The following is a 14,754-nucleotide window of genomic DNA, read 5'->3' on the forward strand; positions in this document are numbered from 1 at the left end:
GTTAAAAAAAACATAGAGGACACAAGAAAAAATGAGACCCAAACGGTTACAATCTATTATTTTATATAGCATTTTTACTTCACAGCCTGGAAAATATAAAATTTTTTCCATCTAATGTTAACATTTTTTTTATACACACACATATATATATATATAAATATGAATATGAATATAAATATATATATAAATATTTGTATTTTTCTTGTTTTTTATTTAATAACACAGTTTTTCTAAACATAATCTATTCTTAAAATATAATTATTATAATGTAATTAATTTATGGGGGAAAATCTGTTTAGTGTTAACCGGCCACTATATAATTATTTTCTTTTAATTGAAACGCAAAAAAAAAAAAAAAAAAAATTGGAAACAATAATTTTAATAATGTATTAAACATAACTAACGACGTCCACTTCCCCAACTTGGAAGATTGGCTTTTTCAGAAGTGGTATTATTTGCAGATGTTGCAATACCAGCAAATGATGGAAAATCTCTAGTACTATTAGTATCAGGATGAGCTTTTTCCCAAGGTGCTCCATTGCCCATAACAAATCCAGCACTACCTTGTTGCGAGCTATGATTACCATTGGGAACAGATTTGTTGTCAGGTTTAGGTTGTAAATTAGCTTTAGCTTCATTTTCCAAAAGATCAACCAACTAAATAAAAAGAAAAAAAATTGTAATACATACATACATATATATATATATATATATATATATATATATATTAAATTAATTAAATCTAATTAAAATTAGAATTAAATTTATTAGTTAATTTTTAATAATTATTCAAATAATTGAGAAACAAATCAAATTACATAATCTTGTTGAATCATTTCTAAATCATCAATACAATCCAAGACATCATCTTGAGTGGCATCTTCACGAGCATAAACAGTAACTAAATCTGGATTATTACTGTCAGACTTGGAAAACCTAATATCCACATGATATTTGTCCATAATTTGTGATATGTTACGCCCTCGGAAACCAATTAATCTTGAATGAATTCTACTGTCTATGTAAATTTCTTCTTTATATACATTTCTCTGATTCAAATAAGATAAGAATATTTATAAGACGATTTATTTATCATATACGTTATCACTATAATAAGGTTTAAAAAACTAACAAGTTTATCAACCATTTCTTGAATTTCATCTCTAGCCAATTCAGCTTTTTGCTGGTAGCCAACAACTGTCACAATGTTTTCATTATTACCTTCACCTCTTCTAGGTAAATTCACCTGAACACCATATTTGTTACGTAAATTACGAACGGTTTCTCCTTTTTTACCAATAATCATAGGATGGAATTCTGGTTCAATAATCATCTACAAATATTTAAATAATTACAATCCATTATATACATGGTTTTTTTTATTTTCAACATTATTAATCAATAATTTTATTTCGCTGCATAATATGAAAAATACTTCAACTTAAAATAGTATAATTACCTGAATTTCATATGAACGTAGTTGCCTGTCTTCTTTATCAGCATCATATAGCTTCATTTCTTCTTTTATGGCTTCAACTACTTCATCAATATCTTTTTGTACCCCAGTTATCTGAATAACAAGAAACAAATTTTTAAACATAACATAAAATATAATAATTATATTCAAATAATTTTATATTATATTAGCAATACCTTTATAATATCAGCATTTTGTTCTTGATTGGGAACTTTAATCTGAACGTTGTAATCTTCACTAAGTTTTCGAATCGTAGCACCTTTGGTACCAATTAATGATCTATGATACTCAGATGGTACATCTAACTACAATCAATTTTGAAATAATTAATATATATATATATATATTTAACTCAAAAATATGTAGCTCACGTCAATAGTTTTTGGTATATTGTCAATTAATATTTGTTTAGCAGTTTCACAGTGTTCAGGTTTTCCAAAAATTGTAACAATATCATTTACACTAGGAGCACGATTTTCATCAGCATCTTCTCCAATAATATCTTCTTGTTCCCGATTATACTGATCTTCTATTATTTATAATATATTAATACAATTATTTAGTAAATTAATTTGTATAAAAGATCAAATAGAATTTTAAAACTTATAAATAATTTAAACTAAATTAAGTAACCTATTCTACAATTAGTTAATTATAATTAAATTTAGTATAAAATAATTATAACAATATTAATAACAATATGACACCAGAAAATGCTCATAGATTTTGAATGAGGAATTAAGAACTTTCATTATCCCTTCGCTCAATTAATTGCAAATAAGTTCATGTTTAAACCATAAAAATAAAAAAAAATAAAAATCATAAATTGAATACAACCAAAACCAAAGACATATATAAAAGGAAAGATCAGCAAGACTCGAAGCAAACCATCATATATAGAACAGGGATGGCGAACCTTTTTTAGTTCAAATGCCAAATTTTTCCTTTTTAGGTTTTGAAAATCGTTCACGTGCCCGAAGAAAATTATATTTTCTAAGACTAAATATAAAATTACAGATTTATTACATTGTTTTTAACAAATTTTAGTCATTATTAGTAGAAACACAAGCAGAAATGGTTTAATTAGTCAAAACGTTTCTTCTCTTCGATTTAATTAAATTTGTTATGGCCAATAAGCTTTCACAAACATAAGTTGACGAAAAATATGAAAGCATAAGGAATATTGTCATTTTAAAAAGTATACAATTTGTTTATTTTAATTTCTTACAATCAACATTTTATAAATAGTATATATATTTTTTTTTTTTTTTTACAATTTTTAATAATTTCAATTTTTTGCGCATGCCATTTTTAGCACCTGTGCCATAGGTTCGCCACCCCTGATATAGAATGAAAAATATGCAAACATTTTTGTAATCTTATTTTACGTTATAAGTGTTTAGAAAAATATTATACTACATAATAATTACAGTAATTATTATAAATTATATATCGAAATAACTATAGCAAAATAATTTAATAAATATTTACTTTTATATATGTAAAAAATGTTAACCTACGGGATTATTTTTAACATTATTTTTCGGAACATTGCCTGGAGAGGAGCTACGTGTACCATTTTTGGTACACTTAAATACAATTTAAACACAGAAAATATTTCATAGCCCACCAAGCAAATACATTTTCAATCAGCCTTTTGATATCTTATAAACTACATTTTTTAAGTAAAAAAATTTAAAAAATAAAACAATAATAATTTTTAATAATGTATTTATTTATATTAATATAAATTAAATGTTATTATTAATGAATTATTACTTAAGATTATTTTAATTTGATATTATGGTTTGATGAAAAGCATTGGTAGACAATAATATTGTACACATATTTCACATTTAATGCACCATATTTTTACAATTAATAATACAAAATAATTATCAGTAATGACACCGTACTTAATGAGTTATCAAAAATAGTATTATTTATAGTTACTATTAAACAATATTACTGAACTAACAAAATTATTATTAATAATTAAATTATATTTCGATCTGACATTCCTAGGGGGCATGTATCATATTTGGTTCATAATTGAAAATCATTAATTTTGATATAAAATCACGTTTTATAATCACATAATAAACTAAAATAAAAATATCAAATTTTCTCATAAAATTTTAGGTTCGTAGAAAATAAGGCATATTTGCTATTTTTTGGATTACCTCAAATGGCAAATGAACCAAGTACCAAAAATGGTACATATAACGGTCAACCGTTAAATACATTTTAATATTTCTAAACAGTGAAATTCAAAACTCTAATAATAAACCTATCGACTTTCTCTCATAATTCCTTTTCACATTTAAAAGGTTTACTATAATATAATAACTTAACATCCATTTAATCTGCCCTTCCTTTCCCATATTCATACTTAACTACCATCCAAAATGGCATATATGGGGTATTCTTCCTTACCTAACCTTAATTAATTCTTTATTTACATAATCCAATACAACCTTATTTAACTTAATTGCAATAGTTTTGTAGGATAAAAACAAAAATAAAAATTGTGTCTTATTATATTTATCATGCAACATGATTTAATAGACTGATGTAAAATAAAATGTATTCTTATCTTAAATCAATTTAAATGTAATAAAATAATACCGGGTGGTCTTTCAGGGAACTTAATCCAAACATCTAAATCTCTTCTCATGCCTTCCAATAAATCACGGTTTCTCATCAAAACTCTGTGCATCCTTTGAGGAATAATAACTTCAACTGTAATACGTTGTTCCTAAAGTCAAAAATATTAATTTATAGTTTATCAATAAAATCAATACATTTTATTATTATATTTACCAAGTCAGTAACAATATTATTGATTTTATTTTTGACTTTTTCAACATAATCCTTGTGGCCTTTAATCAAAACTTCACTAGAATTGGAATTAACTTGTGGGAATGTAACAGTTACCCCATTATATTCTGCACTTATTTGATTTATGACTTCAGCACGGCGAGCAACAAAATGACGATGATGTTTTGGAGGAACATTCATAGTAATTTCAATTATGTTTTCCTAAAATATATTAAAATATTACACCACTAATATTAATTGAAAATTACTTAATTTACAAGTGTATTTATGTAATAACTATTAGCTTTAGTTTTTATTCATAAATGTCGATTTTCTCATAACTTGACATAGATATATTTAAAAAGTTAATACTAACCAAGTCTTTAACAATTTCTTCAATTTTACGTTTTGCCTCTTCAGCATTTGTTTTATCACCTTTTATGACAACAACACTATCATTAGATGCTAGTTTAGGGAATGTTATTGATACTCCATTGCAATCATCAATAATTCGATTGATAATTTCACCACGTCTAGCAACAAAATGACGATGATACTTTGGATCTACGTTAACTTCAACTTGAATAGTATTTTCCTGAATCAAAAATTACTAATTATTACTACAAAATAATAACTACATCATGAAGTTAACCAATATATGAATACTTTTATATAAATTTTGCCAGAATATATATAAGAATGATTGTTAGTTGAAAATGAAGAAAAAAAATTAATACTTTTGACTTCTCACATCCTCATTTTGTTCATTATAATAAGTAAGAAATTTGAGTTAAATTTAGTCTTGATTACTAACTCTTTTCACATGCCGCCAAGGGGTTGAAAAATTGCATAATACAGTTAGTTAGTCATCTTTTAAATATAATCAATAAACTATTGAACTTATCATAAAAATGTACACAACTTAAATTATAAATATTAGTATTTTTAATAAAAAAATGATCGTATAATATTTCATTTATTTTAAAAAATTAACTTATTTACAGGTTTTTAAGTATATGGGAATAACGGCTGATGATGCAATAAAATATCTCAAGTTAGAATGATAAGAAACTAAATTTTCTAAAATAAATTAATAAGTATAAATTCTATTGCATTGATTGTTTTATTGCAAGTCAGGTAAACATAAGAAAATTAAAAATATATATGCAATATTAATACGAGTAAGTTAATTCAATAGTTTCAATGATAATACAATTTAGATGCCATTAGTTATAGGAGGGAGGGGAGAGTTAAATATTTTAAATTTCTCACCTTATTAGTTTTTTTCAATACTATATAAAAGTTATACAAATTAAAATATGTGATAATAAATCACTCTCTTCATGGGCCACAAGAGTGTTGAATATTGTCAAACAGGGTAATTTTAAGATATTTTTGATTTACTTCAAAATACATTGCATAAAGCATAAAATTGTAAAGAAATAACGTCCGCATTATTTTTCATGTATTATAAATACATCTCAACCAATTTAAACACAATTAGTATCATTGAAAAAAAAAATTGAACTACTCATAATACAAACTTCACCTATCATGGGGGTCCATGCGACCCCGAGGTAAAAGAATCATTTATTTAATTACCATCACGTAAAATGTCCAATCAAAATAACTCGTTGTTGCGCTTGCCGCAACAAAAGAAGCAAGACAAAATCAAACCGATAACCCCAATAACCATTGTAAATCGAAATCAAATCATTAAACAAAATGAAATATTAAACATCAACCCAAATGATTTATTATCCATTGATAAGACTTTAGTAACGTATCCAAATTTCCAAAAGCGCCAGCACACTTCAATCACTTAATTCATCTCCCACAACCAAAGTAATCTGTCAGGTTAGTTCACAACCCAAAATCGATATGCCACACTTTCCGAAAAGTTAGATACCTTAGGAACTCAGGAAATGGTAACTGAAAATATATCTGATTTACCTAATAGTAAACCTCAATTACCTACTTCAGTATTTATCAAATCAAATGTAAACTACAAAAATTTCTGCGATACTATGAAATTAACAATAGGTTCTAAAGAATTATTTTGTAAAAGTCTTACCAATAACCTAAAACTTCAAATGAAAACATCCGATTCATTCAGAAGAGTAATTAAATTATTCAAAGAAAAAGAAATTGATTTCCACACCTACCAAACTAAACAAGAAAACCCATACAGAATAATTTTCCAGAACTTACATCATACCACATCTATTGATCTTATAATCCAAGAATTAAGTGACAACGGAGTCACTGCAAGACAAATCGTAAATATAAAAAATAAAATAATAAAACTACCATTTCCTCTAATTTTCATAGGCTTGGAACTGGATCACAATAACAATGAAATATTTAAATTCAATTCAATATTATGATACACCAAAATCAAAGTAGAAGAACCACACCCACGACGTCAAATAATTAAATTCAATGTCTCAGATGCCAAGATTTTGGGCACTCTAGAACATATTGTAATCACGTTCCTCAATGTGTAAAATGTGGTAATAATCACATTACCTCTGGTCTACAACCTGCCGATCAACCACCCAAATGTGCACTATGTGAAGGTCAACACCCTGCAAGTTATTGAGAATGCATTGATTACAAAAATCTCCAACAAAGACACCAGAATCATCAAAAAAAATTAAATGATTGATATTTAACAATCTGATATTAAATAATTAAATAGCAATAACCCCAACTTTGTTTAAGAGACCCACAGTACCAACCTAAATGATAATAACAATATTAATAGCTAACTCCACGCACAATCTTACTCAAACGCCACCCGTCAATCCAACAATTCAAATATCAATGAACAAAACCCAAACGATTTAATTAAACAACTCAATGCATTCCTAAACAATTTCAAATTATTCATCAATCCACTTATTTCACTCCTAACAACGGTTATCAACAAACTCTTAATACAAAACAATGAATAACTTTAATCAAACCAATCCCTCATTGAATATTTCACTCTGGAACACAAACAGCGTCAATCTACACAACACATACTTCTCAACTAAATAAACGAAAAAAAAACCTTGACATAACTATGATAGTTGAAACTCATTTCACATCAAATACCAATTTTAAATTATACGGCTTTACTAATCACTTAACAAATCACCCTGATAACACAGCTCACGCCAGTTCCTCAATTGTAGTATCCTCAAAAATACATCACTATTTATTACCACTGTTTCATGAACAAGAAATTCAAGCGACAAACATGCAAATAAACATCAATAGTATTTCAATTACTTTATCTTCAATATATTGCCCTCCAAACCACAACATAAATCATGAACAATTAAATTCACTTTTCAACTCTCTAGGTAATGCATTTGTAACTGGTAACTGGTGACAACTACAACGCAAAACATAACATCTGGGGCTGCAGGGCCGAAAATCAAAGAGGGAAAACACTTTTTAAAACCATATCCGAAAACCATTATTCTATTATTTCTCCTCCCAGCCTAACTTATTAGCCTACACATTCAAATAGATATCCAGGCATACTAGACTATTTTGTAACCAAATTACCAAATCATTTAACTGCTATAACATATAATATTTGCAATCTTTCTAATAACCATTCACCAGTAATACTAACTCTAGGAGATAACCCAATTCAAAACATTAAACCTTCACTTACAGACAAACCAAATTCAAAGTACACTTAGACACTACCATTAAATAAATCATTTAAAACGAATAACGAAATAGAAAGCGCAGCTATACTATTGATTAAAACAATCTAACAATCAGCAAAAATCAGTTCTTACTCTAATACAAATCATTCTCTCAATACAAATAATAAATTAGCTCAAAACATTTAACAATTAATAGCAAAAATCAGAGCTTGCTAGCAATATTTCAGATACCCTAATGATGAGCAACAGCTTAACCATACAACAAATTTACTAAAAAGTAAAATAAAACAATTCAAATTAGAACAGTATCAATCATACCTGAAAAACTTAAATTCACAAAATGGTTCACTATAGAGAGCAACAAAAAATTTAACTAAAACTAGAGAAAATATACCCCCACTTTGAATAATGATGATATATATATAATAACAGACGAACAGAAAGCAAATGCTTTCCCCAATCAACTTCATAAGATCTTTAAACCCCACATAGATATCATCGATAATAATGCTCACCTCAATGATATACACAATTTTCTTGAAAGCCTCTTTCCAATGTCTCTTCCCACAAAATTGAATATGCCACAAACAAATTACCAATTGGTAAATATCTCGGAAACGACTTAATAACAAATAAAATATTAAAAAATATTACAAAAAAAAATGTATACTGTTTCTAACATATATCTATAATGGAATGCTAAGACTGTCTTATTTTCTTTTGTTTTTGAAATCAACAGTAATTATTTTAATTCACAAGCCTGGCAAGCCCAAACACCTATATACCTCGTACAGACCAATCAGCCTACTCCCTACACTAAGAAAACTTTTTGAAAAACAACATTAGATAAGCACCTCATACAAAGAATCCATTTAAAAATAAAAAGACAAGCAGTAAATAAAAGACTTCACCAACTTTGTCCATTACTAGAATTCAAATTAAACCTAAAAACAAAGTTATTAATTTACAAGACAATAATAAGACCCATCTAGTCTGATGAAATCCAAATTTGGGGACCAGTCAACCCTTCCAACATCCATCCAATACAAGCCCACTAAAACATGACTTTTTAAATAGTTACAGGCACACCATGGTACATCACCAATGCTTCCCTTCATAAAGATTTTAACATTACAACAGTAAGAACTTACAAAGAACTTGCAATTAAATACTATAAACGATTCCATTCTAAACTCAATACCCACACAAACCCCCTTTAAAACATATATCCTCACTCACCCCACCTGAAAACTCAGAGAACTGGTCCCATGACCTATTGTAACAAGAATACAATATCCTTAACCAAAATATAATTTGATTAAACACAATTTACGAAGGTGTTGCCAATGGGTCTCTTCCCCAATCATGTCAATTATTATATTTGTATTATCATATTTACTTATTGTTATGATTTGTACAGATTATAAATATTATTTAAATATATAATAAAAAAAATTAAAAAAAAAATGTTGCTCATTTAAATTATTTTATCTTAAGTTATTCGTCTCATATGAATTCATAATATAAAAAAAACTTTGAACTAGTGAATACAACAATATATGTCAATACATATAGTAATATAGTAATCAGACTGATAAGTTTAACACATGAAATTATATTAAATTTTACATACCAAAACTTTTACATGTTCTAGAAGTCTTTGTTTGGCAAGAGCAACATTAGCTTTGCTACCTTTCAACACGACTTTATCTCCAGCACCAGGTTTAGGAAACGAAATTTTAACACCGCCACATTCTTCTTCCAATTTATGTAAAAATTCACCTCTTTTAGCCACAAAACTTTTATGATATTTTTCATTAATTTCTACACGTTCTTCAATAACATTACTAATATCTGTTATCATAACTTCAAATTCTGCCTTTGCCTTATCAACGTTTTCTTTTTTGCCAACAATAGTTATATTTTCATTAGTGGAATCAGTTTCTGGTGGGAAAATTATTCTGGTATTAGTTAAATCCCGGATCTAAAAACCAAGAATAAAATTATAAAATAATTCATTACATATTTTATTAATTCAACAACATACCCTTTTAACATTGGCTCGTTTTTTTCCAATTAAATATTTGTGAAACTCTGGCTTCACTTTCAAATCAATAACTGAGTTATGAACTTCATCAACCATTGTTTGAATTTGTGTAATAGCATTATCAACATCATCTTCAGGTCCTTTGATAACTATAGTCTGTAAATTAAAATTAGCTTAATAAAATAATAAAATTACCTATTAAGGATATAAATAAAATATTTAGAAGTCAGCTGGCAAAATGTTTACAGTTATTTAAAAAATTAAAAATAAGTGATAGTTCTATCAAGTATGCTGAGAGAGAGAGAGAGAGAGAGAGAGAGAGCAAATTTCAGATCAGCTTTAGGTTTCTGGTTTGATTCATGGTCTGACAGCTTATATGTTTTGACCTTTCTCTTATGTCTTATAATAACTAATAAAATCAAATATGTAACTGAGAATAAATTTCTCTAACATTTTAACTAAAGGTAAATTAAAAATAAATATTATACCTTATTATAAAAAGCTTAACCCAGAAATTATTAATCAAATATTTTAGAAGAATAAAATAAATTGGATACTTGAAAATACATAAAGCTTGATATAAATAGCACATAAATATGTTTAGTCAAATTAACTTAAGGAAAACCCAGAGTCTGTTATATACACTGACTGTGCAAATTAATAGATATTAAAAGCTGCTTAAAGCATACAACTCCTTCAACGATCTTTTTTTCAATGATTATTGTAAAATAACCACAATTCGAAATATATATAAGTAAGACCTATCGTTTACTAGATGAATAAAACCAATACTTAAAATTTAATAATTAATTAATTGAATAAATTGTTGTTTTAAATTTATAAATTTAATTCATTATATTATACTTACATTATCTCCTTTAACAGTTGGTAATTTTAATGTCACATTACCACCACAATCTTCTTTTATAGATTGAATGAACTTATTCCCAAGATTTACAATGACATTTCTAACTTTGACATTTCCTAGCACAATTTCCTTAGTTACAATATCACCCTAAAAATAAAAGATAAACAGATTAATAATAAAATTTGAAAAAAAAAAATTAACATACCATTTCATTTTGTATTTTTTTAATCATATCACAAGCAATTAAAACTTTTTCTTTATTTCCCATGACTTTGATAGTATCACTATCTTCACCTTCACGTGGTAAATCAATTCTTGTATCGGTTTCTTCTCTAATCTAATATATTACAATATATAAATAATATTTCATGAGGTTAAATCATAAAAGATATAATACCTTTTTAATATTAGCTCCTCCCTTTCCAACGACAAGTTTATGAAATTGTTTAAAAACAGGAATTTCCAACACATAGTTAGCTTCATCCAACTCTTTAGCCAATTTAGCTAATGATTTAAATGCTTTATTTACATCATCATTCAAACCTCGTATTTTCACTAAATTACTTCTAGCCTCGACTAAAATTTAAGTAAAATAATATTTATTAGTAAACAAAATACAAGTATATTAACTTATATAACAATACATATATATTGATACTAATAACCTGAACTGGGAAATGTAATTTGAACATTAAAGGTTTCCTGAAGTTCTCTAACTTTTTCACCCTTTACCCCAATTATAGCTCGATGATGACGTTGATCAATTGATATTTCTTTTTCAACTTCATTCTCTAACTTATATATCATTTCTTCTAATTCCTAATTATAATTAAAATGTATTAGATAATCATAAAAAAAACTTCAAATTCTCCATTAGCATTGTTATAATATTTAATAATAATCATACACTTTTGGCCAATTCTACTCCATCTTTTCGTCCTTCAATACGAATAATATTAGAATTATTATCAGACTCGGAAATATTGATTATAACACCATTATCATTTTTAACACGATTAACTAAAAAATAAAATAAATAAATAATGAATTAGGTAATATATAATAATTTATTCTATTAACAAAATTAAAATGAACTTGCTATTGCTTCCATTTTTTCCAATTATATGCTTAAAGAACTTTGGATCAACTACAAGTTCTGTAGAAACATAGCATTCGATAGCTTTTTTTAATGATTCAATTACTTTAGATATCATATTAGTTGGACCTTCAACAATTATCTTATTGTCATCAGAAAATTCTACGTGTACCTTTTAAACATAAGATTTCATAAGATAGTTAAAATTCTTCTTCCTTTATGCATTTAAAAATTATAAAATTACAAACCTTCTCGTTATCCTCTATCAACTCCCTTAAATTGGAACCATTTTTTCCAATCAAAAACCTATGCATCCACCCGGGACACTCAATTGTTTCAGCAGTCATACTATTGGCTTTTTCATACAATTTTGTTAACCCTACAATGGAATTTTTAATTAATGTTTAACAAAACCAGAATATTATTAAATAAATTAATCTACCAGTGCCCAAATCCTTATACAAGCCTCTTAGAGTAACTGTTTCTTTGTCAGAATCTTGTTGAGGCATCTCTACACTAACGTTTGTTTCCAATAATATATCCTGGATACCACTTCCTTTTTGTGCCATTAGATACTTATGTTTCTGTTTTGGTATCTCTACAAACACAGTTGCTGATTCCTTTTCCTATAATATAAATTTTAAAATTCAAATTAAATCAATAATAATCTAAGATATTAATCAAATTATTAATATCAAACATTAATTATACAATACATTAAGAACAATACATAAAATTTTCTAAATATCTATTTCCATTCATCTTAATATTAAATATAATCTCTCAAAGTGTTATACATTTCAATGAATAACGACAAACATTCAGGGCATAATTAAAATAATTAATAATTGGATTAAAATACATATTGATATATACCATAATTGCATAAATATTTTTTATTTTTTCAATGGCCATTTGAACTCCTTCTTTATCTCCAGCAATTGTTATCTCATCTCTGTTGACAGATGGCGGAGGAACATGAATCTTAACACCGGTTTCTTTCATAAGATTATTAAGTTTTTCATTGTGACCACCAGTGATGAAAGGATGGAAAATTTTTGGAATTTCAATCTTTTCAAACGCTTTTTTGGACTATAAAACAATGTCATTAGTAAGCAAATACAAATTTAATGATTAATAAAAAACAAAAACTAACCAACTCATCAGAAATCATGCGGATTTCTTGGACTGCTTTTTCAACAGCATCTCTTGTTCCAGTAACATTGATAATATCTGATGTATCTTGAATGCTCGGCATTTGAATACGTGCACCAGTACGCTGTTCAATTTCCTTACGACGAGCTCCTTGTTTACCCATTACTTGACAGTGATGTTCTTTTGGAACAGGAACAGCACTAGTAGCCTGAAATTGTAAAATACCATAAATATTTTAGTTAATATTGCTCATGAAAAAAATGTCTTAATAACAACTTATTCATAAAAAAAACTATAAAAGAAATTGAACTTTTAAGCAAATAGAACCTCAATTCAATAAAACATTGACTTTTTATTTCTCATCAATAAAAAATTATTATTAAAATTAGTAATAAAATAATTTAAGTAGTAAATTACAAAAATAATTTTTTAAATATTTATAAATATATATATTTCTATAAAATTAAAAATTTTATTTGTTCATACATTTTGGTCCTCTAAAATAAAACCCTAACCCCTTGTTTAGACATTCTCCATAGCAATGACTCCCCTATTTATTTTATTAAAGCAATTCAATATATTATAAACAAAATTATTACAAACAAAATTATTACAAACAAATATTATATAATATTAGAAACAATTTACTTGAGTTTGGAAGCTAGCAATAATCCTGCGTTTAGCTTCAATAACATCAAGTTCTTTACCCCTGACTAGAAAAGTCAAGTTCATATTCTTTGATGTAGAAATTTCAATTTCAGCTCCAGTTTCTCTAGTAATTTGGCTACAAATACGTTTAGATTCTCCTTCTCCAAATTTTTCACTATTATCTGATTTACGGTCTTGGACAGAAATAGTAAATACCTAAATATCATACAAAACATTAATTTATTTATTATTATTATTCTAGTTATCAATTGATAACATTTTCTAAGAATTACTTATATAGAAATTAATATTATTTTGAAATTATTAAAATGATGTACAATAATATACAATTACTTTTCTATAGATAATGTATAATAAGTATAATAAATAAGATAAATATGTATAATAAATTACTTGATTCACAGTTAACGTTCGAACTTTACTCCATGTTTTAGGTGGTGCACTTACAGTTCCACACTGGCCATTAATCCCAATACTTTTAGGACCCAATGTTTTTGAATCAGGTAAAGCTGGAAACACAAGGTCATAGCTATTACCATTGTTACCTCCATCTTCTGGAACACTGTTGTTGGACACCGTGCGTTCACTCTTCAACTTAGGAATATCTTGTTGTTGTAACTCCAACATAATGGCTGCAGCTTCCTTACCAAACGTTAAGTCCAAATGAAACAAGTACCAAAGGTCTCTTCACTGAAACACTAAAATTGAAATGTGAAATTTTTATTTAAATCAAATTTTAATATGGTTCTATAATAATTAAAATCAACGGAATGTTATTCTACAGTTTTTCAATTGGAGTGGACCGATGTTGATAGTATTTTATGGTCATACTTATGTGATAATTTCTGCCTCATCTTTTTTATATTATTCAGTACTAATATCAAATCATCATGGCCAGTTACACGACTGAGCAATTCAAATGATTAAATTTATTTTTAATTTTTATGAAAA

At 26.7% G+C, this 14,754-nt stretch overlaps 1 protein-coding gene across 1 annotated transcript; it reads right to left on the reverse strand.

The window, feature by feature from the left end:
* Positions 1 to 363: 363 nt before the first annotated feature.
* On the reverse strand, positions 364 to 14,430 carry LOC112682748 (vigilin). The gene is made up of 23 exons (XM_025553439.1): positions 14,197 to 14,430; positions 13,783 to 13,998; positions 13,136 to 13,342; positions 12,856 to 13,071; positions 12,422 to 12,605; positions 12,228 to 12,358; positions 11,983 to 12,151; positions 11,791 to 11,903; positions 11,549 to 11,702; positions 11,281 to 11,459; positions 11,089 to 11,220; positions 10,884 to 11,030; positions 10,016 to 10,171; positions 9,602 to 9,952; positions 4,674 to 4,892; positions 4,301 to 4,519; positions 4,106 to 4,235; positions 1,849 to 2,006; positions 1,654 to 1,782; positions 1,460 to 1,570; positions 1,133 to 1,333; positions 819 to 1,049; positions 364 to 657 (listed from the first exon to the last, which is right to left on the reverse strand). The coding sequence occupies exons 1-23, from the start codon at positions 14,428 to 14,430 to the stop codon at positions 400 to 402; spliced, it is 4,245 nt and encodes a 1,414-aa protein (XP_025409224.1). The 3' UTR covers positions 364 to 399.
* Between the last annotated feature and the right edge of the window lie 324 nt (positions 14,431 to 14,754).

The sequence above is a fragment of the Sipha flava genome, unplaced genomic scaffold (assembly GCF_003268045.1).
Source record: "Sipha flava isolate LNK unplaced genomic scaffold, YSA_version1 210_pilon_pilon, whole genome shotgun sequence".
NCBI classification, from domain to species: domain Eukaryota; kingdom Metazoa; phylum Arthropoda; class Insecta; order Hemiptera; family Aphididae; genus Sipha; species Sipha flava.

Coding starts and splice junctions, on each gene's coding strand:
- LOC112682748 (XM_025553439.1), bottom strand. CDS start 14,430: ATGTTGGAGTTACAACAACAAGATATTCCTAAGTTGAAGAGTGAACGC. Junction 11,460..11,548: donor AATTACATTTCCCAGTTCAG/GTTATTAGTATC, acceptor CTTAAATTTTAG/TCGAGGCTAGAAGTAATTTA. Junction 658..818: donor AAATGATTCAACAAGATTAT/GTAATTTGATTT, acceptor CTTTTTATTTAG/TTGGTTGATCTTTTGGAAAA.